The sequence below is a fragment of the Lineus longissimus genome, chromosome 5 (assembly GCF_910592395.1).
Source record: "Lineus longissimus chromosome 5, tnLinLong1.2, whole genome shotgun sequence".
NCBI classification, from domain to species: Eukaryota; Metazoa; Nemertea; class Pilidiophora; order Heteronemertea; family Lineidae; genus Lineus; species Lineus longissimus.
Genome location: NC_088312.1, coordinates 1061190 through 1085603, shown reverse-complemented (window position 1 = coordinate 1085603; position 24414 = coordinate 1061190). Strand labels below are relative to the sequence as shown.

The 24414-nt window shown below is 42.5% G+C and overlaps 3 protein-coding genes across 7 annotated transcripts; 2 read left to right on the top strand and 1 right to left on the bottom strand.

Annotated features, from left to right (window-relative positions):
• Positions 1 to 902: 902 nt before the first annotated feature.
• LOC135487396 (SR-related and CTD-associated factor 4-like) lies at positions 903 to 14320 on the bottom strand. 3 transcript variants are annotated; one of them, XM_064771016.1, is made up of 16 exons: positions 14178 to 14320; positions 13708 to 13836; positions 13316 to 13477; positions 13016 to 13133; positions 12652 to 12860; positions 12239 to 12445; positions 12063 to 12151; positions 11591 to 11849; positions 10913 to 11237; positions 10609 to 10709; positions 10399 to 10506; positions 9933 to 10101; positions 9665 to 9685; positions 7064 to 7168; positions 6579 to 6898; positions 903 to 6275 (listed from the first exon to the last, which is right to left on the bottom strand). In XM_064771016.1, exons 1-16 carry the CDS (start codon positions 14205 to 14207, stop codon positions 4464 to 4466), a joined length of 4164 nt encoding a protein of 1387 aa, XP_064627086.1. In that variant the 5' UTR covers positions 14208 to 14320; the 3' UTR covers positions 903 to 4463. The 3 variants fall into 3 exon arrangements, with proteins under 3 accessions (XP_064627086.1, XP_064627087.1, XP_064627088.1); XM_064771017.1 differs by having other exon boundaries at positions 10913 to 11234; XM_064771018.1 differs by lacking the exon at positions 9665 to 9685.
• On the top strand, positions 14100 to 18081 carry LOC135487410 (glycoprotein endo-alpha-1,2-mannosidase-like). 2 transcript variants are annotated; one of them, XM_064771044.1, is made up of 4 exons: positions 14100 to 14159; positions 14795 to 15457; positions 15683 to 15792; positions 16027 to 18081. In XM_064771044.1, the coding sequence occupies exons 2-4, from the start codon at positions 14860 to 14862 to the stop codon at positions 16771 to 16773; spliced, it is 1455 nt and encodes a 484-aa protein (XP_064627114.1). In that variant the 5' UTR covers positions 14100 to 14159; positions 14795 to 14859; the 3' UTR covers positions 16774 to 18081. The 2 variants fall into 2 exon arrangements, with proteins under 2 accessions (XP_064627114.1, XP_064627113.1); XM_064771043.1 differs by lacking the exon at positions 14100 to 14159 and adding an exon at positions 14441 to 14497.
• A 367-nt stretch (positions 18082 to 18448) lies between these two features.
• Positions 18449 to 23686, top strand: LOC135487406 (uncharacterized). Of its 2 annotated transcripts, none has more exons than XM_064771039.1 (13): positions 18449 to 18555; positions 18849 to 18977; positions 19247 to 19345; positions 19864 to 20112; positions 20335 to 20482; positions 20651 to 20844; positions 21128 to 21214; positions 21449 to 21514; positions 21689 to 21798; positions 21979 to 22045; positions 22295 to 22560; positions 22713 to 22803; positions 23142 to 23686. In XM_064771039.1, exons 1-13 carry the CDS (start codon positions 18454 to 18456, stop codon positions 23211 to 23213), a joined length of 1680 nt encoding a protein of 559 aa, XP_064627109.1. In that variant the 5' UTR covers positions 18449 to 18453; the 3' UTR covers positions 23214 to 23686. The 2 variants fall into 2 exon arrangements, with proteins under 2 accessions (XP_064627109.1, XP_064627107.1); XM_064771037.1 differs by having other exon boundaries at positions 21125 to 21214.
• The last annotated feature ends 728 nt before the right edge of the window (positions 23687 to 24414 follow it).

Here is a 24414-nt window from a genome sequence, read left to right as displayed (position 1 = left end):
GGTTAAACACCGACAGATAGACACGTTTTTCTCAGTTCCCCTATTATAGTACTCTGAGCCCCCATTGAGAAGTCATAGTCTCTTTGGCTGTCGATTGTATGAGGACACTGAAATACGGGGAACAACCAAAAACGTTACACCCGCAAAACCACCAAAATGATCGTAGTCGAATGTGGCATCTACTTAGTTTTCGTTATTCTATCACCTTGACGCGCAAGGCTTGCAAACGGCAATCCTCACAATCGAACTCTCAATGAAGTCCTACCTCTCAACTGATGGCGATTTTGGCCTTGCTCCGGCAAGATGGTCTGATGACACCAGGCCAATATGACTCAACAAGATCTCTTCATCTAATTATTTTTCGCGGGATTGGAACACCGATAAACGTGGAACACTATTGCAGACATCACATCGTCACCGAGTACAACGCAAGACATTGGAATAAATATGACGCAGTCATTATTTACAAAATGACCTTCGAATGACAGTAAAATTACAGGGCTTTTGATTTTAAACCGATATTTCAACAGACAGAACACCTAGTGAAAGGTTATACACAGTTTTCCTCTGGATGAGATAGTAATGATCGGTTCGTGAAGAAAAAGAGCACTCTTATTTCACAACTACTGGTTATATGGCAGGCCTATCGAGGGCACAAACTCGGTCGCGTGCGGAGTGTTGGCCTTTAGTTCGGGAGGGAGTGAACCCCTTCCAAGAATGTGTGATGTGCTACAACCATGGTAACAGGATTTTCTGATTTCCCAGCGTCACCTACCTTGTGACAATAGCACAAATGGCCAATTCTTGTCTTAATCCATCCTGCTCCTCAGTACCTACAACCTACCTGCTACAACACTGCATGATCGCCCAGGAGCCACATCAACTCGAAATACAGATGCATGTTGGTGTGGCTCCTGGACTTTGTTACAGTAGCAGCTCACAGAACATTCAATAGGAGTGTTTAAAACAAGTCTATTCAGCAGAGCTGGAAAGAAAGGGTCCTCTCAGGGATAAAATGAGTTAAAATGCATCTACTTGCATCTAGGCCTGCACAACACTGTCACAAAACATCTTTTTTTATAAAAGACACAAAAACGTAACAGATTCTGGCACTCATCATCGGTTTCCATAGCAACCACCTTGAAATTGTCAATCTCTCGCACTCAAAATGGTCCAAGTATCTCCTCGAAACTTAAGACTATGAATAGGCATCTTAATTCAACCCTTCTCGTTACATGAAAAGTTACAATCAATTTTAAAGGCACTGCACTGCAGTAAAACTATCTCCATGATAACAACAAACGAACTGAGCAGAAATTCTCTCTTCTGAACAGCTAAGGAACTAGATGAGGAGCCAGAATCCTTTCTCCTGGGATATATAGAATAACGATACTTGAATATATGATGATGTACGTCAGGAGAAAGACAGAGATCCAGATGACAGGTCACAGAGGTCAAACTCGACTTCCTTTACCAGTCTTCTACAGTTGAATTCCCTTAGAGGTCACACACCTTCTCTCTTAAGGACACCAATTCTGGTCCAGGCCTGAACATTTCCATTGAATATGACCTCTGTAATCAAGACACCCCTCTATGAAGGTCAGCATTGGTCTGTCCCAAGGGTGTCCTGTTAAAGAGGTTCTACTGTGCACCTTAATCAGTCTAATAACATCAGCTGCGATTATACACCCACCAATAGAGTACTATTTTGTCACCACTTCAAAGGACCTATCATACTGCATCTCTGCTCACTTATGACTACTAACATACTACAGAGAAATACCACATCCATTAGTTGTGGCCACCTACCCCGTCTGTCCACAGATTCCATCATTTTCGATCTCCAAGCAGAACTCCTGAGGGGCAAGGCATTGAGGGGGACAGCAATTGCTACAGTCCAAAGGAAAGGTTAAGTTAGCAGATTTCCGCAAATGTTCTGATTATCAGCCAATTCTTCAAATTTCAATTAGTTTCATCTGTTTAATATTAGTAATTACCAACATTCTGAATAACTGAAATATAGACTTGTGGATATCCCACACCATTTTCATCAGGGTTCTTGAAAGGACCAAGGCCTAGCTTGACCACAATTATGTTTCAATTACTTCTTTGATGTATTTCTCAACTTACTCTGGTTGAAAGATGAATTCTGTATTTTACTCCATGGCAATGAAAGATTGGCAGGAACCAGCAGAGCAGAAATGAGCCGAACAGGCCTTTCCCAATCCTACCTTGATATCCAGTGCCATTTGCACAATGATCTCCAAGACTGTGATCTCATGTCCTGACCCACATAGGGGGGTCGAGAACCCACATTAGGGGTTTTGTGTCCTGAACCCACATTAGGGGCGTTTGTTCCCGTAACCCGCATTTGGGGCCAAAAATGTGCCATGGGTTAAAAATGAACATTTAAAGCCAATGGTTTCAGTCGTCCCTAAAATCTTCACTAGGTATATTCAAGGATATGGCTTCAAGCACTTGCATCATTCTCTCCGTTGGATATTGGTAATCACTGGAATTTATACTACACGTTACGTGGTACAAAGTCTCGGCTCAAAAGAGAGTGCAGAAGAGAGTACAGTAACACGAAGATTTAGGGACCACTAAAACACAGGTAACATTCACGCAAAATCTGAATCAACAATAACCAAACCATCTCATTGGAAAAAGGCCAGAGGTGGGAGTCAATGATTTGGTATCGAGAGGGTGACGAAATATGTTTTGTGTCAAAGATCTTGACAAAAACTGGTGGAAGAGAGCACTTTAAATTGAATCCAAAATGCCTGCCTCTTGATCTTCACCATACCAGACTGTCACAAAGCCAGTAGGCCAATGACTCACCTTCTCATACCTCTTTCCTAACTAATGGTTGGTTTCGCTGGTTCGAGCTGCTTCTCCAAATGCACCTTTGGCTGAAAACGCCGTCATGTAGAAAGGGCCTTGTAGTACCTAAACATGCCTTTGAAAGAGGTGTTGTTAAATTTCAGCTTTTTTTTCACACAAGTGCCCAAAAGCTACCACTGTACTCGGTCCACATACTGTTGAAGGTAAAATACAAGACATTACAACATGCACCTGAAATATTTATCCCCAAACTATCTAAGAAGATAAATGATAAACTCTTGTTCAAAACTAAGTGGATTGATTAGGTTTTCTCAATTTCCTACTTGATCAATAGGCTGCTATGCCGAGTTAAAGCAATGCTGTAAAGGAAGGCTGAAATAAAGCATTCATACATTTAGTGCTTAGCAAACATGACAAATAGGCTCTTCTCCACGGTCACAAAGTCTAACCAAATAGTTGGAATTTCAACTGAACACCAGATCTGCCGAGTTTCACAATCGCTCTGTTCATATTCTAAATCAACATCATTGTAGCATGAAAGAATCTGCCAGTGAATGTAAATTGAAGACCATGGAGCAAAGCCGAATTAATTCTGCAATACAATAACAATTCAACAGTACGTGGACCTCTGCAATAACAGCTTAGAACTTGAAAACTGCAGCCACCCAGGACCTGGGAATACAAGCAGCCTGACAAGGAAACCTTTTCATTGTAGATTTGGCTTCGTCATTTCTTTCATTTTTTCGGCTTCATTATAATTACTTCTCACTATTGTAGCCACACCAACCAGCTGTGGTGGAAATGACTCTTGAATCAGTGAAAACTTCCCCTTCACACACTGCCTGGGTAACTGCAATAGAAACACTTGAAAAGTGACTGAATGAGAAAAGAAAAGTAGGTCACACGGACGCCGGAAATATAAATAATAATTTATATTCAATTTCGTACCCGTTAATGACACATTATAAAACAGCAAAAAATCTGCTACGGGACCAGCGCATAAAAAAACCACAGTCTCTAAATGAGACAGAAGATAAATCCTCGGAAAGATACATATAAAAATAAAATGGCTAAGTACAATATTGTGCACTGAGCCATCCAAATGTATCTTTGGCGTAGAAATGCAGGTGACTGTAACAGCTTCGAGATCACAGAAGGCAAAATGGCAACTTTTCTGAACACTTCCGAGTACTCCCACTGCTATGCAGTGCAGGAATCGCTCAACAATACTGCCTGGAGTTTGTAATACAATAAACACAGGAAATGCCCCATCAGTTCCTTTAACCCCAGAAGGATTCATCAGAAATTTCAAACAGCAGTGATGGGAGATTTGATAACCTTTCCCTATCTCTGTTTCTAATAAATTCAATTGTTTCTAGCACTTTCTAACCGCTGAAGAAGTTATGATCAATCCTTTAGGGTTTCATCAAATCTTGTTGAATAATCCACAATGAATTTACGTAGATGATTGATAAAGCATATGAGTAATGAAGCACTTTTGACTATTCCGATCAGCATAATGAACAACAGGAGAAGATGCACAGCAAGTGACAACTTGAATCCCCTCCTTTATAGAATCACCAAATCTAAAATGTCTGATTCCTCAACAGAATAGACGACTAACTCTCCTGAGCAGGTACTTCTGCCTCCGTCGCCTCAGCAGGTTCAGTCTCTTGGCTTTCTTTAGTTTCCGCAGGCTCAGATTCAGAAGCAGCCTCTTTTTCAACCAGAGCAAGTGGCGGATCATCACCACTAGACTCCTCTGGGTTCACATCGTTCTCCTCATTATTCCCAGAATCATTCATCGGGGCATTAGGATCCAATTTTTGCCCAGTGCTCGGATCAAACTTATCACCACTTGTGTCAAACCGTGACCGACGTGGGCCCCGCCTGCGTTCACGATTAGTTTCTGACCTGTCATCATTTCCATCGCGATCTCGTTCATCAGGGAAATCAGCCCTCCCAGGTGAATTCATGTTTGGGAACCTCCGCTCCTCAAAGTTTGGGGGACCTCGCTGATCTGGGCACCCGGGACCGCGGTGATCTGGACCACCAGGACCTCGATGATCTGGGCCACCAGGACCTCTGTGATCTGGGCCACCAGGACCTCTGTGATCTGGGCCTCCAGGACCATGTTGATCCGGGCCTCCAGGACCACGATCTGGGCTACCGAAACGCATGTGGACACCAAACGGTGGACCTCCAGGGCCTGGGGGTCCTTGCCCCATCAGTGGAGGAGGATGCCCACCAGGCATGCCAGGCCCTCCAGGAGGCCCACCTCGAATGTTAAGAGCAAATCTGATGGGGAATCCCCTTGGCCCCATAGGGCCCCCTGGTGGCATACCAGGTCCCATCGGTCCACCAGGTCCTAGTGGTCTCATCCCATGGTTGCCCATAGGGGGCCCCATATTGGGTGGACCTCCAGGAATATGACCCATCGGGCCTAGTGACCCCCTGGGACCCACTGGACCTCCTGGGGGCCCAAACTGTAAACGAGGTCCTCCTGGTGGTGTGAATCCTGGTCGCATCATGTGTTCTTGTCCTGGACCATCTGGTCCATTCTGCAGGAAGTTTGGTCGTGGTCCGAGAAGTCGTAATCCTGGTGGCAGACCCAACATTCTTGGTGGATTATCCATGAGCATACGGGGTGGTCCCAGCTTGTCATCTGGACCAGCAGGTCCGTGCATAGACACTGGTGGTCCTCCAGGAGGTCCCCCAGGTCGTAGCTCCTGTAGCCCCGGCAAACGAATTGGGCCACCAGGTGGACCTCCTGGCAGCATGTTGGGTCTTTGCCCCGGAAACTGATCGCCTGGTCCAAGAGCAAAGCGTATCTCTGGGGGGCGTAACAAAGGTACAGATAGTCCCTGATGTCCGGCTAATCTAGGTACTCCACCTGGACCTGGTGAACTGCTTGGAATGACCATTGGAGGTCGGGGTGGCCGGTCTCCCGGATGACCACCAAGTCTTGGATCAACCCGTCCACTAAACTGAACGTTTGAATTGGCGTTTTTAGTGAAGTTAAAGTCTCTGTCATCCGTATCAGCTTTGTTTTCATCTGGCGTTGCTCTGCCCGGTGATCGCCCTGGGGGAGGCATCATACCTTCCAAACCAGGAGAACCTTTAGGTGGTTCAAACCTAACCCCAGGGCCAGGGGGTGGAGGGGCTCTAAAGTTTGGAGGCGGCAACCTAGGGTCGAATCTTGGCAACCCCATTGGCAGGCCTGGAGGTGGTGGTCCACCTGGGCGCATCGCAACTGGTCCAGCTGGAGCTCCTGGTGTAGCAGCCATTGAATTTTCCACAATGTTTTTGATTGCTTGAGCTAATGAGTTTGGGGTACTTATTGGGGGAGGTGGAGGCTGCAGTCCTGGAGGGGGTGCCATCGACATTGGGGTACTTGTTGGGGGCATCTGGCCAGGCCTTGGCGGAGCATTCTGAAATATGAGTACATTGTAATCAATGATGTGACAGGTTAAAATAATCAATCAATACGGGCATCACTATTCACTACTTCGAAAAACAGATTTAAGCACTTAAGTGGTGGAATCAAAAATCTGATTTCTCTTCCCTCTACTCAGTTTCCACAACAGTCTTCAGGAGCAAATTGTTCATAACCTTTTGACTATTTCACTGATGCTTTCTCATTTGCAAGTCCAAATACAGTACAGAATGTCCTTATGACTTCAGTGATGTCGGCCTATTGCTATTGACCACTACAATTTCTGTAAGTTATATACCTGCTCCCCAGGAGGCAGCATGCCAGGCATTGGTTCCATGCGATGCACTTCATCTTGAGGAGGAGGAGGTCTGCTATCCATTTTTTCTGGCGGCGGCTGGGCTGGTTCTGCTCCTGGAGGTGGTATGTCTGCTGGTCGTTCAGGTATCATGGCCATACCTGGCATACCAGGCGGAGGCATCATCGGTGCATTCGTTGGTACAACTCCTGGCACTGGTACAGGGGGGACACCAGAGACGATGGAAGGTATGGACTGTGCTGGTGGTCCACCCATCATCATCGGGGGCATGACACCCATCGGACCAGGCATCATCATCATACCTGCAAGAGGAAGAAACACTGTCATTTCAATCTATGTGGCATCCTACCCAATTCTCATGAAGGGCAAGATTCAAGTGCTGTCACGAAAACAACTATTGGCTGTGCATGCTGAAATCTGGTAATCCTACCAAGCAGCCTTGTCAGTCATTTTGCCATTATACTCACCAAATGGTGGTTGTCCAGGCACAAAAGGCATCCCCATTGGCTGCCCGTCCTCCAGCATAGAATCTTGGGTATCTTCATTTAACGAAAGTCCCCGTCGTCGTTTCTCTACAATGACATAAAACAGGGAACATGAATAGCGGGGAGTCTTGTGGAGTTAGTAGGCCATGATAGCTTTAGCACAATCAGTGGGGAGGGCTGAAGATACTTGCATATCCTGCCTCCAGAAGTATCCTCAGCCGCTGAAGACAAACCTAAGCAGGATTTGATTAAACAGAGCCGCGCTTGTATTGTAGATACAGCACCCCTCAGGAGTTGATACCAAATGGCACAACCCTTAGGGAGACATGTCAACTATCGACTTCTTATGCTGAAACTGCAAGGGGTTGACTCCAACTGGTCAACTCCAAGAGTCGACCAGTGGCTTCTTGAAACAATATGTTATAGATGAATGATATACGTTGGTTCTAGATGCAAGTCTTGTCCGTCCTTGTCAGCAGTACATAGAGCCGGGTCCATAGATATGCTACAAGCATCTCAATCATACTTGAGCATCCCAATCAGCCTATCCCATATTCATTTATAGTCATCACAAAAAACTTGCAAACAAAATCATTCTTTTTCATGCCCAGCAAATATTCCTCAAAAAGCGCTTCCACTACGCTAAATTGATCCAATTGGGACAAAGGCTGGGGCACTGAGATCACTCTCGGACTGAAATGAAGAGGTTCTTGCAAATAGCCAGCACTGCTATCATCCAATATATACATACAATGCATGGGTATGACGAGTGGGATGGGAGGTATCAGGCATCTTGCAAGATAGTGGGATACCCGAGTGAGATAGGATGGCTATGATTGAAGTGATTCAGAGAAAGAAAGTCATTACAATGAAAGAGTATACACTGATGACAATCAGGCATGCCTGGATTTACTGAATTAGTCAGCAGGTCACTTTCAATAAAAGTTTATTTGTCATGGGTATAATACAAGATCAAATGAGGGTCATCGGTGGCAAGCCAACCGCATATGTTCAGATGTCTGTTGCTTTCTGGATTCCAGCCGGAATTTTCTATGTTAGAGACTTAACACCGCACTGGTGGGTCCGTGTCCAATATTCAAGACCAGGAGTGACGAGCTGAATCTCGATCAAAATAGTACAGACCACTGGTGCAAAAATGAGACCCTATTTATAATACATGCAACATCACAATCAAGGGGTGTAAGAAACCCAGAAACAAAACACAAAACGATTTAATCGCATCATTTTATTCATCAAGCTCCTCGAGGCAGATGTAATGCTTGCTCCATCGACACCCAAAATGGAACAAACGATCTGTGAGACGTCAATATGCTAAAGCTATCTACGAGTAAATGTCGGGTAAAACTGTTTTAGAACTATGAAGCAGCTTTTAGTGTTGGCAATAGACAGCTTGTTTCAAACAAAGACTCCTCTTTTTGCTGAAATCCTTTACCAATAATGGCGCTGAAATCAAAACCTAAGCCAACAGCCCTGAAAATAAGATGTCCAATTCTCAACAGGTGACTGACTGAGAGCTAGAGGTCTAGTTACCAGGGTAGGTAGGGGAGGATTTCAGAGGTAAGATGGAAGACCAAGAAAACCACTGGCCTCCAGAGTCTTGCAAACATCCTCCAGTCCCAACATGAACCAGTGCACAAATCCCTGATCCGATTTTCACCCACAATTACTCCCAACGTTCTCACACATTTTCAGAACATTCAACACATTGAAAGTTCCGGAAATTTCATGCGTTTTTACTCTGATCAATGGTGCACTCTATGCAACACAGGACTGATCTTGTGAAGGGGACCATGTTCTGAATGGTTGTTTAAACATGTGTGAGGTTGATTGTTCTTATAGGTGAAAATTGGGCCCACGATTCACACAGGCTTGACCCAAGATAAAAGGCCATATCGCATAAGCCAAATGGGAAATAGAAGCACTACTTTGGAGGAATGTTGATTGGAAGTGCTGCAGTCGGTCAACTGATGAGCGAAGTGAGAGACACCACAGAACACTAAAACCTTTGTCTACTGACACTACAATGTTTGGTTTATTTCAGTGCCAGTTACTGCAAGATATAACTGATGTTTATTTACGGAACTTAGTATAGAGCACAGTTCCTAAATGCATCAGAAATGGAACACTAACATTCCAGCAATGATAAAAGAAAATGTTTCAAGAATACCCAGTAGAAATTCGACACAGATGTACACAGCAATGCAGACAATGGGTGATATGAATAAAGACTAGCAAATGCTCTTACTCCGGTTTTGTACAGGAAGGCCTAGTGTAAATGTACATGGAGATTTGGATAAAAGAATTTGCTAGTCTTTATTCATATCACCCATTGTTGTGTTGACGTACAGCCGACGGATTTGATGAATATGTTGACATTTCTAGTGACCTCTCTTCATTCTCATCCCAACCCTTAACATCATAGTGAGCATGCAAAGGTGTTTAGTTGAACTCTACACAAGTGGTGAACCCTCTCCAGGTTAAGAGCAAGAGATACAAGCCATTCCTCATCGGTCGAATGCAATTCAAAGGTTGAACCAATAAGAGCGCAAACCAGAAACTTACCACTTTGGAAATAAACCGCACCTATTGAGACACAAGAGACAAAAGTCAGATAATCTCTACGCAAATGGGATCCCAAAATTGGAATCGGACATCATGACAGGTAAGAAATTCACCACTAAATTCTGAGGTGACATCCATAGTCACTGAAGTGAACCAACTCAGCTTTGCAGTGTATCACACTCGATCACTTATAGGGTGTCATAACATGTTTTATTTTAAGCAGCATCAACACTACATCTCATCCACTGGTATTGATAACACAGCGTACCTTTTAATTCCTCTGGCAATGTGTCATCATCAAACATGCCACCCTCGGCTAACCGCTCAAAGTCGTCAGGAATCAGCTCCCATGGCACATACGTCACACCGATTTCAACCTCCCAGTTTTCCTTGAAGTGACCAGCATCTTTGATTCCTTTGTTCTGAGCCCATGCAACCTGAAAGTGAAATCAGATATAAGTGGGTAAGGGAAGACCACGCTCGATGGAGATGATCAACACTATGACCATGATTGAAGAACTTGGCCAAGTTTTTGTTCCAAAAAGGCAGGTGATCACGACAACTTGCATTCATGCATGGAAATGATCTTCCATGTCTAACGCAGGGGCACTGATATTGTGAAGAAAACAAGATTTTAAAGAATGCAGCTTTTCTTTCCCTCCCTGCTCTTGTGCAATACCATGGCATCAAAAATGGACATCAAAAAGCAAAATACTGAAAGTGAGTACACAAACCTTGAGGAAGTTTCCATCGAGACGAGTACCCTTCATCTTTTCGACTGCTTTAGATGCATCTTTCCTCCGACTTAATACAACATACGCACAACCCCTAGGAGGAACCATCTGAAAAATAAGAGTGGAATGTAGAGATACTCTTCATTGGCCCCATTCCGTTCTGCTGTCTGAAGCAACTTGCAAGTACACTGCTAGTTTGCAACAACTTACATTAATTGATTCGACTTCCCCAAACCGTTCCAACTCTTCTTGTAGATTATTCTCAGTTGTGAGCCTGGATATATGCCCAATCCAAAGTGTGGTTGTGCAGACTGGAAAACAAACAAGTAAATTCATTCAATTATTACTGGTGACAAAATGATTTCAGATCTGGGAGCAACTGCTAGGTCTCATCATATTTTGCACCATGTGGCTCAGCCAATGAATTTAAAACCATGCTTCGACAATCACTTCATTGCTAATCTGCAAGTTTTTGCAGTGGTACTTTGACTGAAATTCATCATGACCAACTCACCACTCAAATGTTTCTCCTTCAATGGCGGCAAACCCTTCTTCTTCCTCTCCCTCTCTTTCTCACGCCTCTCCCTCTCACGCTCACGGTCCCGAGACCGAGACCTCCTATGACGCTCTTTCGACCTAGATCTGCGCCTCCTCTCACGTGACCTTGACCTGGACCTACGACGACGTCTCGGTGACCTTGATCGTGACCTTGAACCTCTTGCCCTTTTGTCTCGCCTGCGACGTTCGACTTCAGGTGAGCGATGCCTCTCGTCATAGTCATGGTATTGGTAGTCCCTGTAGTCTTCATCCTCTTGACCCTCTTCAAGCTGTCCTTGCTGCTAAAAATATGGCATGAAATTGACTTGGCAGTTCTATTATACTTAGGGTCATGGTCTCAATGACTCATCGGATTTGATTCTTATACTGGCTTTTCAATGAAGTGACATGGTTTCTTATCTTCAGGAATGGACCTTACTGGCCAAGGTAAGTCGGGATGACCCGCTTTTTCTCTTCCACATATCAAAAATATGTCTGGCTTCTTAACAGAAATGAAAACCAGTAGACCCCCAGAAATGAGGAAAAGTAGCACCCTCCTCTGGATACTACAGATCTCTGTAGAATGACCAGTTAAGACTTTTACATGACCTCGACCATTCGCCTGGGAATGAGCCCGCAGCGCTGTGATAATTACCTCCTGCTGGTCAAACCTGATTTCCCTCATGTCCACATCTCCATGCACCTCAGGGAGGTGAGGCTCGGGTGGCGGCTGTGGCTGCCAGTTCGGATTGTTGATCTGTTCCTCAAACTCCTGATGTTGTTGCTCCAATATCTTTTTATGGAGGTCTTCATTTCGCTTCACAACTTCACTTTTGACACCACCATGGGTGATTTGCAGATCTTGTACAGGCATTGGCATTTGGATTTGATCCAGGAGGCCTTCGTATAGAGCACTGGAATGAGGAACGTTGGATATTAGTCAGAATGCTACTCCTGTACCTTGTTTTTTCACAACTACAGGTCAAAGAGGCACTTCATTTGGGCTTGACCTGGAGAGGGCAAGTGGCTGCTTGACTGGAAGACTGGTGTTAAAACCCAGGGCATTTCCGTTGCCAAGTCCGATGACGTTACTAGTTCACCACAATCTGAATAGAGACACTTCTTACCCAGCAGGAAGAGCATTCTTCTTTTCGGAATGAGACTTTTTATGATCGTCCTCATCATCACTCTCTCCATAGTCAAAATCCAGCAATTCCTGCAACAAAGGAAGAAATGATCTTGAATGAAGGAAACCAGAACAGACAACAGAGCTGCTGCACCTCAAACTACACACACACAGTACCTTTTTGAATGTCGGTGGTGGTTCAGGTGGCTTGACATCATCATCAGTGTTCAACAGCTGACTTGTCAATGCCTGGATCTGTGCCAGTAACGTTCCATCAATGGGCGCCTGGTTTTGAAGGATCTGCGTCTGCTGCAAGAGCTGCTGTTGCAGGAGCTGTAACTGCTGGAGTTGAGCATGCTGGGCAGATAAACTTGGAGCTCCAATCTGGAATAATATCATGAACATTATTCTCCAGTGGGAATAGCCAAGAAATCAGATGATTCTCGCTTACAGAAATGGGATCAGTGTCAAGACTAAACTTTTGAATTAAGTTGAGAGATATTTTAACATCAACTACAATTTGAGGAGTAGCATATATACATAAACTCCGCCTATCTTTCAAATACCAGCAAACGGTATCATTTTCTCACCTGTTGTGACTGCTGTATGATCTGTGTGATATTCTTCAACATATCTGTCTGAAGGGCTTGAGTGGATGATGACACGTCATTGTCTGGATGCTGTTGCTGTGGGGTCGGACTCTCAGCTGGTTTGTTGTTCATCTCAGGCTTCATTGCAATGACTATGGCTGGTTTAGTTGGGACCATGGTTTCAACGACTTGACTGATCTCCTTCTCAGCTGAAAATACATTAAAGATTTGAATAATATTAATAGGTCCTTCTTTGTTCAAATTCAATTTTCATGAATGTTACTGTTGCTCCCTGGAACACAGATAACAACAACAGTATTCTAACTATCAAAGCAACACAGTCCCACTTTCACTTCAAACTTACCATTGGCAAGAAGTTGAGGATTCGTTGGATCTGCAGCCAAGTCCATAAGTGGTTGAATAACAGCACTCGGGAACACTGCATTCTTTTGCCAAAGATTCAATACTCTCACCACTCGACTCTGAAAGAAAAATACAAATCCTTTGAAATCCTGTTAAAGAATTAACTGAGGTTTACTTCCTTCAATCCAAATCGATGGATTCTGGCCTATCCTTTTGTCTAGATTAGCAATGGGGTTACGAATTGCAAACTGCTCTGCAAATCACCTTCTTTCATTTTCAATTTTAAACTCAGAATACTCACCCGGTCCTCTGTAGGACATTTGAAGAGATTTTGAAAGAGGATGCAGATATTCTTAGTGAATCTCGGTGCAAAAACATCTTTGTCCACACCGAATTGGTGTCTCGATTGTCTAACTATGGAATCCACCACATACAGTCCAGGAACTTTATATTCTGGTCGACACTGGAATAGAGAAAAGACAACATCAATATTCTTTTAATTTACCATCTATTCTAGTACAATGAGTCTTTGCAATGTACTGATTGCCATGTTCTGTTCATTACAATACAATTACGAATGTCACAATCAGAAGGGTGATTTGGCTACAAGGTTGAAATACAATTATTGTGGACATGACTTTTTGAGCACTGGTTAACCTCAGAATTCCTATCCAACCTAACCTGGATACAAACCTTCTGAATGAACTTTTCCACACTCTGAACAACGTGTTTATAGAACTTTATTGCCTTGATAGCCAGCTTTGTTAGATTGGCCATTTTCTGTCTCGACACTGGTGGCTTGGTGTCGTACAGCGAAGACAGCTGGAGCAGAAAAAAGAATACATGATCAGCCAGCTACTTTCACTTTCTGTTCATCCTGTGTTTTGCCAGGCTTCATTAATAACCATAATCCTGTATACATTGCCTTCCTTGGTGTCCATCTGTGATTGTGGCCATAATGATATAAAACAACAATAGGACTATGAGATAAAATGCTCAGCCTCAGCTCGGGCCTGGGTGCAAACTTTGAACCTCCATGCAGTGTACAGTACATCGTACAACGACGTAAAAACAACCCAAACCATGTCGGGACGGGAGAAACCGCGAGAGAAGAAAAGGGTGTTGAAAAGAGGAAATAGACGCAGGTGGTGAAGTTCGGGTACCTCATTATTGAATGCTCGAACAGCCTCCATGATTGTCGGCTTCGATTTTCTACTTATGGAGCTAAATAAGGGAGTAATCCGAGTTCATATCATCAAAATCATGCACAAAAGCGGCGTGAAGACAAAATGGCGTCAGTCCTTTTCCCAAACCATTCGTTGGACCACGTTTGGTGATTGGTTGCGGCTGATAGTTTCGACCAATCGTGGGTGGGTTTACAAATCGATAGTATATTTTGCCGTTGATAGAAGGCGCTGCCGTTTCACCAAAACTGATTTAAAACTAAAACCAGACAACAGAAAGACATTCTACATGACCTGTTGTACGTTGATGATCCCAAAAGTATTTAAATTCTAAAATGTACAAGATAAATGTTGCATATTTGCCAAAAAACTGTCGGCCAAAGCTGTTGTTTTGACATTTCGGATATAGCATACAGGGCGTGACAAAAAACACCACCAAATCTATCGAGTAACATCATGCTAAAGCCAAGCATGCAAGGGAAGGGCTTATTACTGGACACGATTGAGTCAGATTGACTAAAAACTTTTCTTACCATGTTGTAGCCCATTAGTTGCCTTTGCACAGTTAATACATTCTCTCTTCTTTTGTGTTGCAGATTGATTGAGAGGTGTTGCAAGAAGCAATTGGTCAACTAAGTAACTCTTGAAATCTACCTAAACAATGAATTCGTTTTTTCGTCGACGAATGCTGCTATGTTCACTCAAGTTCTATGGAGTTCGAAGACTTTACTTCTTCACAATATTTATATTTGTTAGTTCCTTGATAGTATTTGGACTGATCGGGTACCACAAACCTTTCCATCAAAAGAAAATACACTCGGATAAACAACAAAGAGAGCAAAGAAAAACTGGAACAATATCTGGAGTTGTTAATCTTCCTCAAAATAATGGTCAGCAGAAACCAACAGTTGAAACATCTGACCAGAACTCAACCAAACGTTTACCTAATTCTCCTGATCAACTTCATATTTTGTCATCAGATGTGCTAAAGCTGATGCGGACTACGAAACCAAATTATAACATTCATACGTTCTACTACCCTTGGTATGGAAATCCAAAATATGATAAGGTTTACCTCCATTGGGGTCACGTATATGAGCAACATTGGAATGCACTCTATGCCAAGCAGTGGCCATCAGGAAGACACTCACCACCTGAGGATATTGGGTCCAACTTCTACCCAACACTCGGGACATACAGTTCAAGAGACAAGGCTGTTTTGGAAAGCCACATGAGGCAGATACGGGCTGCTGGAATAGGTAGTTATCATATAGTGCTTACTCAAGGCGTTTTCCATCATGATCGAGACTGAAGAAGGATCTCAACCCCTGACCATGTTTAGTGTAGAACGTTGCTGACATGATTTTGAGTAAAACCTCATTACAAACTAAAGCCAAGCAAGTCCTAGGTGACTTGAGTGAGGTAGACACTTCTTTGTCTTCAAGAAAATTCTTTTTTTTCAAATCATTGTTATCCTTTTTCAGGTGTAGTGGTTGTCTCATGGCTGCCGGCAAATAGTAACGATGGTGAAGGCAAGTCTTGGAACCATGTGATGATGATCTTACTTGATACTGCTCATAAATATTCACTGAAGGTAGGTATGTGTGGTCAGTCCTGACTACTGGACTAGTGGATGAATTAACATATCAGTTTTATTTGTCTTTGGACCGGGAATGACATCTTCCTCAATTTAGGAAGCATTTTCTTTCAAAATATTGCTGCATCGCCATAAAGATAGAAATATGCAACGTTATGATGTCAGAACTTTGGTATTTCTTTCTCGTATTGATAGCAGTAGTTTAACCTGGTGTCATCTCTCCTTTTTCAGATAGCCTTTCATCTTGAACCATACAAACATCGCAGCATCTTCTCGATCCAGCATAACCTCAAGTACATCTTTAAAACGTATGGTCATCATCCTGCACTTTATAAACACCAGCACAATGGGAAAATCCTGCCAATGATGTACGTTTATGATTCGTACGAAATTACTCTTGATCGATGGCAATACCTTCTCCGCCCTGGTGAAAGGTATTCAATCAGAGGGTCTGAGATAGACGCTTTCTTTATCGGACTACTAGTCAAGGCTTCCCACCGACGAGAACTGCTGGAGTCAGGATTTGATGGTTTTTATTCATATTTTGCCAGCGTTGGTTTTTCCTACGGGGCAAGTCCGCAGAATTGGGGGAGTTTGTCTGCGTTTGCTCGGCAGAAAAACCTGATGTTTATTCCGAGTGTGGGACCGGGCTATGATGATACTAGGATTCGACCATGGAATTTTCAGAACAAAAAATCTCGAAATAACGGTACTTATTACGAGAAAAACTTTAAATTAGCCATGAAGGCCAAAACTGGTATAATCAGTATAACATCGTTCAATGAGTGGCATGAGGGTACACAGCTTGAAATGGCATCGCCACACGATATAAGAAATTCATACGATGATGTTATTTATTCTTATGAAGATTATGAGCCCTATCCACCTGATTATTACATAACTTTAACCAATAAGTTAGTAAAACAGTTCAGTGATAAAAGACCATCATCAAATTCAAAACCTCTAAAGGGCTTATAAAAGTAAGTTTGAGACGGTCTTTTCATTAAGTAGTTTACATGTATCTTGAAGTTAGGGTCAACCTCAGTCATCTCCCCTCCATGTACATGTACATTGAGATGCATTTTGGAATTTGAGTGAAATTTATTTATTTTGATACAAACTGTGTATGTGCCACATGATAATGTATATACGAAAGTCAACACATATATTTAAGACCTATCATATTTAACTTTGTTTTTATTTTATGTGGCGGGATCTTCATTGCAAGGTGAAAGAAAATTAGCTGCTCAGTGGTTCATCTCTCATTTATTTGTTGATTTGTATTGAGAGACGTTCGATTTTGTACGTGTAAGCCTTTTCTGTTGTTCTTATTTTACTTTGTTTATACATCAAATACAACCAGAGGTAATGGTCTGGTGTAGTGGTTGTGAGATATCTGGAATTATTTGTTTTATCTTCTTTTTGAACTTTTTTTGTTCAGTGGTTGTAGTGTTCTAGAGGATATTTTGTAGTCCAGTTTAAAGCTGGACTGTCAGTTACTTGTGCAAATGGACCCTCCCTTCTGACCTGTATCAGTGAAATTCATATTGCGACTGGGATCACAGAAACATTATGTGTACATGTATGTCCAAATATGGCATCCTGACATGCCTCACCTTTTGTATGTGCCATAGCTCTGTATGCCTAAGGTGCTGTTTATGTTTAGACAGGCAATTACAAGAGCTCGTCAAATGCCGAAGTCTCTAACTTCTAATGCTGAAAGGGTGGATGTCGTCCTGGGTGCCGACAAATGGTACCCAGGTTCGAGATCGACTGGACAATTAGCACCCTGGGTGCCATTACACTAGACAAATAAGATAAAACGAGATTGCAAGAAACGTCGTCCCTAAGATCCGTAAGCCAGGCAAAAAGAAGCTGGAAATAAGATAAAACGAGATTGCAAGAAACGTCGTCCCTAAGATCCGTAAGCCAGGCAAAAAGAAGCTGGGTGCTATTTGTCTAGTGTAATGGCACCCAGGGTGCTTATTGTCCAGTCGATCTCGAACCTGGGTACCATTTGTCGGCACCCAGGACGACATCCACCCTTTCAGCACTCTTATCTACCTTTACTACATTCTTTCTTAGGGATAACCACATATAATACTCTGAATCATGTAACTTCGTCAAATGCATATTATTGCCTTGTTCACAGTCTGTCATTGAATGTACTGTTGTTTTGTGCCCTCGGGCTGTTCTTATGATCAAGTCAAGTTGTTATTGTGGTTTAAAATATTTTGAAAACAAGTCTTTTAGTTTTCTACTTTGCCATGATTGGCATTGAATTATGACCAGAATAAATCAAGTTATTTTACATTCAAAATGTATCTTCATCTCATTGTGTTCTTTGGTGAGCAGAGTTACACCATTTGGGGCGTTGATTTAAAAACCCGGGGAACGAGTTTACAATCCCCAATCAAACCCCAAAAAAGGTCATCGGTTGACTAACGAAGCACCACTGTTCAATGGATTTATAGTTGAACGCGATCAAACTACGTCATTTCCGATCGGGGATTGTAAATTTTAGCCAAACCCGGTCTCCAACAGCCAACAGCCAACATTGGCGTTGTTGAGACGGAAGTGTGAACAGCTCCCAATATCGTTGATTTTGGTGGCTAAGGCGCCCCATATGTCTGTAAGCTTGTTATGACAACAGCCAAGATGGTGGACGGCCCTGGGGAATCTCGGGAAAAGGGCTCATCAAGAGTCAAATCAAGCCCCTCTGCGGGCAGCAATAGTCCACAAAAGTGTTTAGATGATAAGGTTAGTATGCGCGGACTTCTACGAAACACTATTTATTTGGGTGTTACTGTTGTGTGGCTTGGAAAGTATGGTGTTTTCAGCCTGAAACTTTGTATCTGTATTCATTATACCGTTATAAACTGGGGTGCCGAGTGTGAAACAATCCTTTAGTTGAAATTTCTAGGCCCAGATAAAACTTCTTTGTCCAAGGATTTTCAACTTCACTATGGAACAACCCCGATAACGCAACCATTCAACGTTGGTCCCATGAGTGGTCGTGTTACCGGGGTTCCACTGTAGTTTCTTTTTTTCAGACATTGTCTACGAAGGATGACTCCAGCCTTGCGTCACTAAATCTGAAGTATAACATCAGATCCAAATCGACCCTTGGGAGTGTGCTCATTGACTATGGTCTTCCCGAGGAGAAGAAAAAACGGCATAAGGTTTGTCTTTTAGTTTCGCTTTATTCTGTGTTTATTGACTAAGTCTATCGCATTCAAAAATTGTTTCATGATGACGTCATTGGTATTTTGGTTTACCAACCATTAGCGGGCGTCATCGCACAGATCAAAAGAAGTTGGTCCATCGTTGTAAGTCTGTAAAAAAGGCATCTAACCCACTATGTTGTAATCACAAGTCTCACACATTGACCACTTGGCCAACCATATCTCTGCCTAAAAAATCCATTGGCGAACATTTTTATTTGTTTTAGAAGCGTGAACCAGACACCAAAGTGAGACCCCCTCAGAGACGTCGGAGAGAAACATATGAAGATGAGAGAGATCGGGAGAGGCGTCTCTACAGAGAGAAGGTAAGTGGAAACGGTTCCGCAGATTGAGTGATGGTCATCAAAATGGAGACAACTACTCTGAAGCTAATATGAATGCCAACCCTAGTCCTACTTACCTCTCCACATGTTAGATCACTCTTGGAAACCTGCCCAATTTTCTGTTTTGATTGCAGTTTTACGAAATTTGTATGTCAAATATTTCAATTTACTTTATGGTTTTTTGTAGGCCATTATTTTCATGCTATAATGAAAAGTGCACTCAAACATGACATAAGTTAGCACAATACATTAGCATGTTTGTTTAATCCCTTACCAATCGACTTTAGCCTTGAAGCTAATTCTATTTTTGGGACAAATTCACTGATTTTAGTACTTTGTATTTACATTATCATTATACAAACCTTGCCTATTTATGGCTTTCTGATCTACTTTTAGAACCTCTTTAGATCTGTGTCGGACATAAGGCCTGGGAAAATATCAAGCTCGTAAAAGTGGATTTTATGTGAGGGTGTCAAACTTACTCTGTATTTTTCTTTTAGAAAAGCCAACAGGTGGTGGATGACCTGGACTCATTAAAGGACCACTACTACGCAAAGTACATGAACATGTTAAATGAGAGGGTTAAAAAGCAGCATGTCGATTTTAAGCGGAGATCTGAGGATCAACAGAGGCAGCTGCAGGAGGAGAAGGAGACTGCAAGTCATCGGGTCAAGAAACGCCTCACAAGATCTGATCTTTCAACAGATAACTCATTTATGAAAGATCTTCACAAGTCACAGTTTCATGAAGTAAGTCTAAAATTAACCTTATGATGCTACCAACATATTCATGATTCATTGTCATTGAGGGTGTTTGTTGGTCAAAATTCCTTCCTCACAGTTGAGAACACGAAATACTGTTTTATTTAGAATGTTTCTCTTAAGAATCTCACAAATAATGAGTGTCTTTCCACTTCCAAGTGTCACTGTCAAAGCTGCAAAATAAATCATTCTGTTTCTTCTTTGTTTCAGATTCTGGCCAGAGAACGAAAGCTTGCAAAGGAAGGCAAATTAAAAACGTTGACCGACTCTGAATTATTCTGGTCAAAGGAGTTGAATATCCCCACAAGCATCAAAGACGATTCACAGAGACGTGGAATTCAAAATAATTTGTTATCTAGTAAGTTGGAATTTGCATCACCACCCGGGCTGATCTGTTTTATTTTGGCTAGGATTTGACTTCTTTCTGAGTCCTGATTGATAAGAATTGACATGTTTTCCTCCTGAGAAACCCAGCAGTCTCTCAGCTGAGTGGGAATCTGATGTCATTGAATCTCTTCTCTTCCAGTGCTAGGTGGTGATTCATCAGAGAATTTCAGCTTTACAGACCAGGACTCCATCAACAGCTTGGATGACACTCAGCAACCTGCCACCAACCTCAACTTGTATCAAATCGAAGAAGTCTCAGAGTCGAGACCAAGTACCCGGGAGCAACAGACTGGGAGATGGGCTGTCACACAGCAGGCTCAACATATTTACAAGGTAAGATTTGGGACACAAACATGTCGTCTTTGTGTGAAAGTTGATTGTGACAAAACAGACAGGTACATGTAGCCCCAGCAAACCTTTCCATGGTCTGCATATAAACACTCCCAACAGAATCTGGCCTCCCTGGTGGTTGAGATAAGGATCCGTTCCCTTCTCTTTAGTGCAAGTCTTCTCTTTCTAATAAGTTAGATTTGCTTGTTGGCTCAAGTACAATAGTTAGCCTGTAGTGTCACATTTTGTCAACATTTTGTCAACATTTTCTCTTGACTTCCGGCAGCCCACAAGAGACAAGGAACGAAGACGTGGCTCTATGAATTCACAGGCCAGAAAGACGAAAGATGAAGTAGAAATACAGTTTCCAAGGGTGGGTAGATCACAAAGTTACTCAGGTCTGTCGGCGAGTTTAGACTGCAATCAGTGCTGTTGCAAGGACTAAAGGCAACATTGTTAGCAAGCTCAGTAAAACTTTATTTGCTGACCTAAGAAGTCAGTTGTCATCATTGTCAAAATGTTTGCCCAACAGTTGTTGGTGATATAACAGTTTTCGTTGAGGTTTCAGTACTTGGTGGTAACTTATGTTGTGTCTTTGTTTCTTTAGGTTGAGATGCCTAAATTGCACTGCTTCACAATGAGTCTGGCCAAGCCACCGCCTGATCTTGTTGAGGTGAGTAGCTTTCCTTTTCTGCTGCTGTGATGGCATTTGGTCTTCTTGTGGTGTGTGACTCTCATGATTTGACCAACAGTACTCTTTTAAAGTTACTTGCTTGATTCATATTTTCAGTCACCAAGGCCCATTAGCTCAAATCTAACTTCATATGACATTTTTTTAACCTTGCAGGAAAGACGGAAAGCTGATTTGGCCAATAGAGAACGAGAGAGACGAGTCTTCCTTCGTAAAATACAGAAAATGTATCAACTTGCCATGGCAAATACAGCATCAGCAAACAGGTATGTTATTTTTGATTGTCTGATATGTTTTTTGATGGATATTTGCTTGTGTGTTCACTTCATGGAATTATTGTTCCTGGCTCCTGGCTTTGAAAAAGACATTTTCTTCAACATGGCAAAAGTTCTGAAGAGTCTATATTTGGCAATCCAATTCACAAACTGTTTGATTTTCTTTTTCAGAATTTTAGACAAACATGACCCAGATGACTTATTCCTGTTGATGGAAGGCCCCAATGTCAGTGACAAAGTAAGTGGTCTTATTTGCAAGAATGCTTCCATGATTTTACCCCATTTGCTGGATGTCACAGAACATCAACATCCAGGATGATTTTGGATTGCATCTGCTGCCTCTGATTAAACACTAAATACTCTGAATAGATTACAGTTATTTGAGTTGTCTGATATGCCGAGGGAAAGATCATACTTTCTGTCACTTTTGTCATATTCTTGTGCAGTTATGTTCATGTATTTTCACATTGTGCCTGTCTCATTTCAGACGAGCCATTACGCATTAAAACCAAGCCCCTTCCATGATGAAGCCAACATTGATCATTTCTTCCTGACACATACCGATCAGTCTTGGCCGCCAGGAAAGTATGGCATTGCCACGATACCGGAGGAGCGGGAATCCGAGGTGCAGACGCGGCAGTCTTTCATCACGCACCAGACACACACCGAGGAGATTACCGATCGAACCGGCAGCGGTGTTAGCGCACCGTCTAGTAAAACATGGCAGATGCGACCGGAGGAGTCTGAGGCCAGGTAAGATGACATGAACTGAACACTCGGACCCAGCTAGCCTAATCCGTGACTGATTCTGGTTGACTATCATTTTGTACAGATACTGGTGTAGACACATTATCTTTGTTCAAGGCCTTCTGACAATCTTCTCATTTTCCATGTAACTTTTCCAGATCAAAACCAATGCCCATCATAAGTAGAGAAAAGTCAATACCACTCACTATGAATGAACTTCTGGAGCAGTGTCCCGAGGAGAAAATTATGGTAAGGTTCTGTCAATCTTATTTCTGTTTCACTCATGAGAGCTTTGTTTACATGTAAGTTCTCAAATCTATGAAATAGAAGAGCCACCTGTTGGCCATTTGGCATAACTTCATCTGGCCCACTTGGCTCATGACTTCAGTCTCTATTTCAAAGTTATTTCCGAAACAAGACATTTTGAAAGGATGATGATGGGAAAGGGGACTTGGAATCAACATCCTGATCTCCTGATTGCTGAGTGTCTGAAGAATCATCTTGTATTGTAGTGTCTTGATTCCTTATGTGAGAGTTCTCATTCTGTAATTGCTTCCTTTAATCAATGCTCCCTCACTTTATGACAGGAGGCTAAGCAACTGAGCTCTCTCTGGACCAACTACATGAAAGAGAATAAACCGATGGCCGTAAATACGTGATGTGCCTGCCGATGATGTGGACCCACACAACAGGGCAGCTCGGGATTCAGATCTTTGTTACTAATCTTGACATACTCACGGTGGCTCACTATGCATTTGTATGGACTGAAAATATCAAGGTGGAGTGAAAAATGATAAATACCACAACCACTTTACCCCTGTTCTTTGTCACTTGAGTTTTGTGCCAATTAAATCGTTTTGTATTAATCACAATTGGACAAGTTGGATTATCTCACCATTGCTCACTTCTTCAGAGAGAAACATCTGCAAAACAATCGAAGACATCTACTTGAATCATGTTAGACCATTCCATCCAGTTCATGTCTATTTATAGAACTTGTCACTTGTTTGTCTATTTCAGCAGTGTAATGATCATGTTCTATTTGGTGAAGCTTTGTTTTTATGAAATATTTATTGTAAATATATCTCTTATCGTTGTTTGTAAAGGAATAATGGTATTAAATGATGCTCAATCAAAATGATTTGTTTCAATTACAGTACATTCATTTCCATAAGTTCTGTGGAGACCTTCCACTGGTATTCCTTTAGTGTAATCGTGGAGGAAGAAACTACTTAAATATGCTGGGCTTTCACCAGAACATGCTTGAAAGGGCAGTCTCATCCAGAGACCTGATCACTTTCAAAGAATTTGGCTCGTGTTGTAAGAGACTGTTTTAAGTCAGTCTCCTCTTAAAGTTGGGAACATTCTCAAAGACATCGATCTCCGACTGGTCTGAAGACACTCATGGGACAACTGGAGGGACAAGAGACTTGATGCAGGTATCTTGAGTCCTCCCACACGTCGGGAAGCCTTATGCAAGAGAAACTGCAGACTGTCTCTTTTAAAGATGCAATCCGGTCCTGATATACGTTCATTTCTGACTGATTATAAGTCAGTTTCCCTAAACTAGAAGGTGAGATCCTTCACAGAGACGGTCAACGCTGACTGCTCTGAGGACAGTCTCCTCTAAAAGATGAGATCCTTCATAGAGGTGGTCGTCTCCGACTGCTCTGAAGACAGTTTCCTATGAAAGGTGAGATCCTTCACAGAGACAGACATATCTGACTGCTCTGAAGACAGTCTCCTCTAAAATATGAGATCCTTCACAGAGACAGTCATCTCCGACTGCTCTGAAGACAGTCTCCTCTAAAAGATGAGATCCTTCACAGAGACAGTCATCTCCGACTGCCCTGAAGACAG

Excerpts from the sequence above, each read along its gene's own strand:
- LOC135487406 (XM_064771037.1), top strand. The coding sequence starts at position 18,454 with ATGGTGGACGGCCCTGGGGAATCTCGGGAAAAGGGCTCATCAAGAGTC. Across the intron at positions 19,346-19,863 it reads GGCGTCTCTACAGAGAGAAG|AAAAGCCAACAGGTGGTGGA; the intron begins GTAAGTGGAAAC and ends TTTTTCTTTTAG. Across the intron at positions 22,561-22,712 it reads CCGGAGGAGTCTGAGGCCAG|ATCAAAACCAATGCCCATCA; the intron begins GTAAGATGACAT and ends TAACTTTTCCAG.
- LOC135487410 (XM_064771044.1), top strand. The coding sequence starts at position 14,860 with ATGAATTCGTTTTTTCGTCGACGAATGCTGCTATGTTCACTCAAGTTC. Across the intron at positions 15,458-15,682 it reads GATACGGGCTGCTGGAATAG|GTGTAGTGGTTGTCTCATGG; the intron begins GTAGTTATCATA and ends ATCCTTTTTCAG. Across the intron at positions 15,793-16,026 it reads CTCATAAATATTCACTGAAG|ATAGCCTTTCATCTTGAACC; the intron begins GTAGGTATGTGT and ends CTCCTTTTTCAG.
- LOC135487396 (XM_064771016.1), bottom strand. The coding sequence starts at position 14,207 with ATGGAGGCTGTTCGAGCATTCAATAATGAG. Across the intron at positions 12,446-12,651 it reads TCATACAGCAGTCACAACAG|ATTGGAGCTCCAAGTTTATC; the intron begins GTGAGAAAATGA and ends ATATTATTCCAG. Across the intron at positions 10,102-10,398 it reads TCGATGGAAACTTCCTCAAG|GTTGCATGGGCTCAGAACAA; the intron begins GTTTGTGTACTC and ends TTTCACTTTCAG.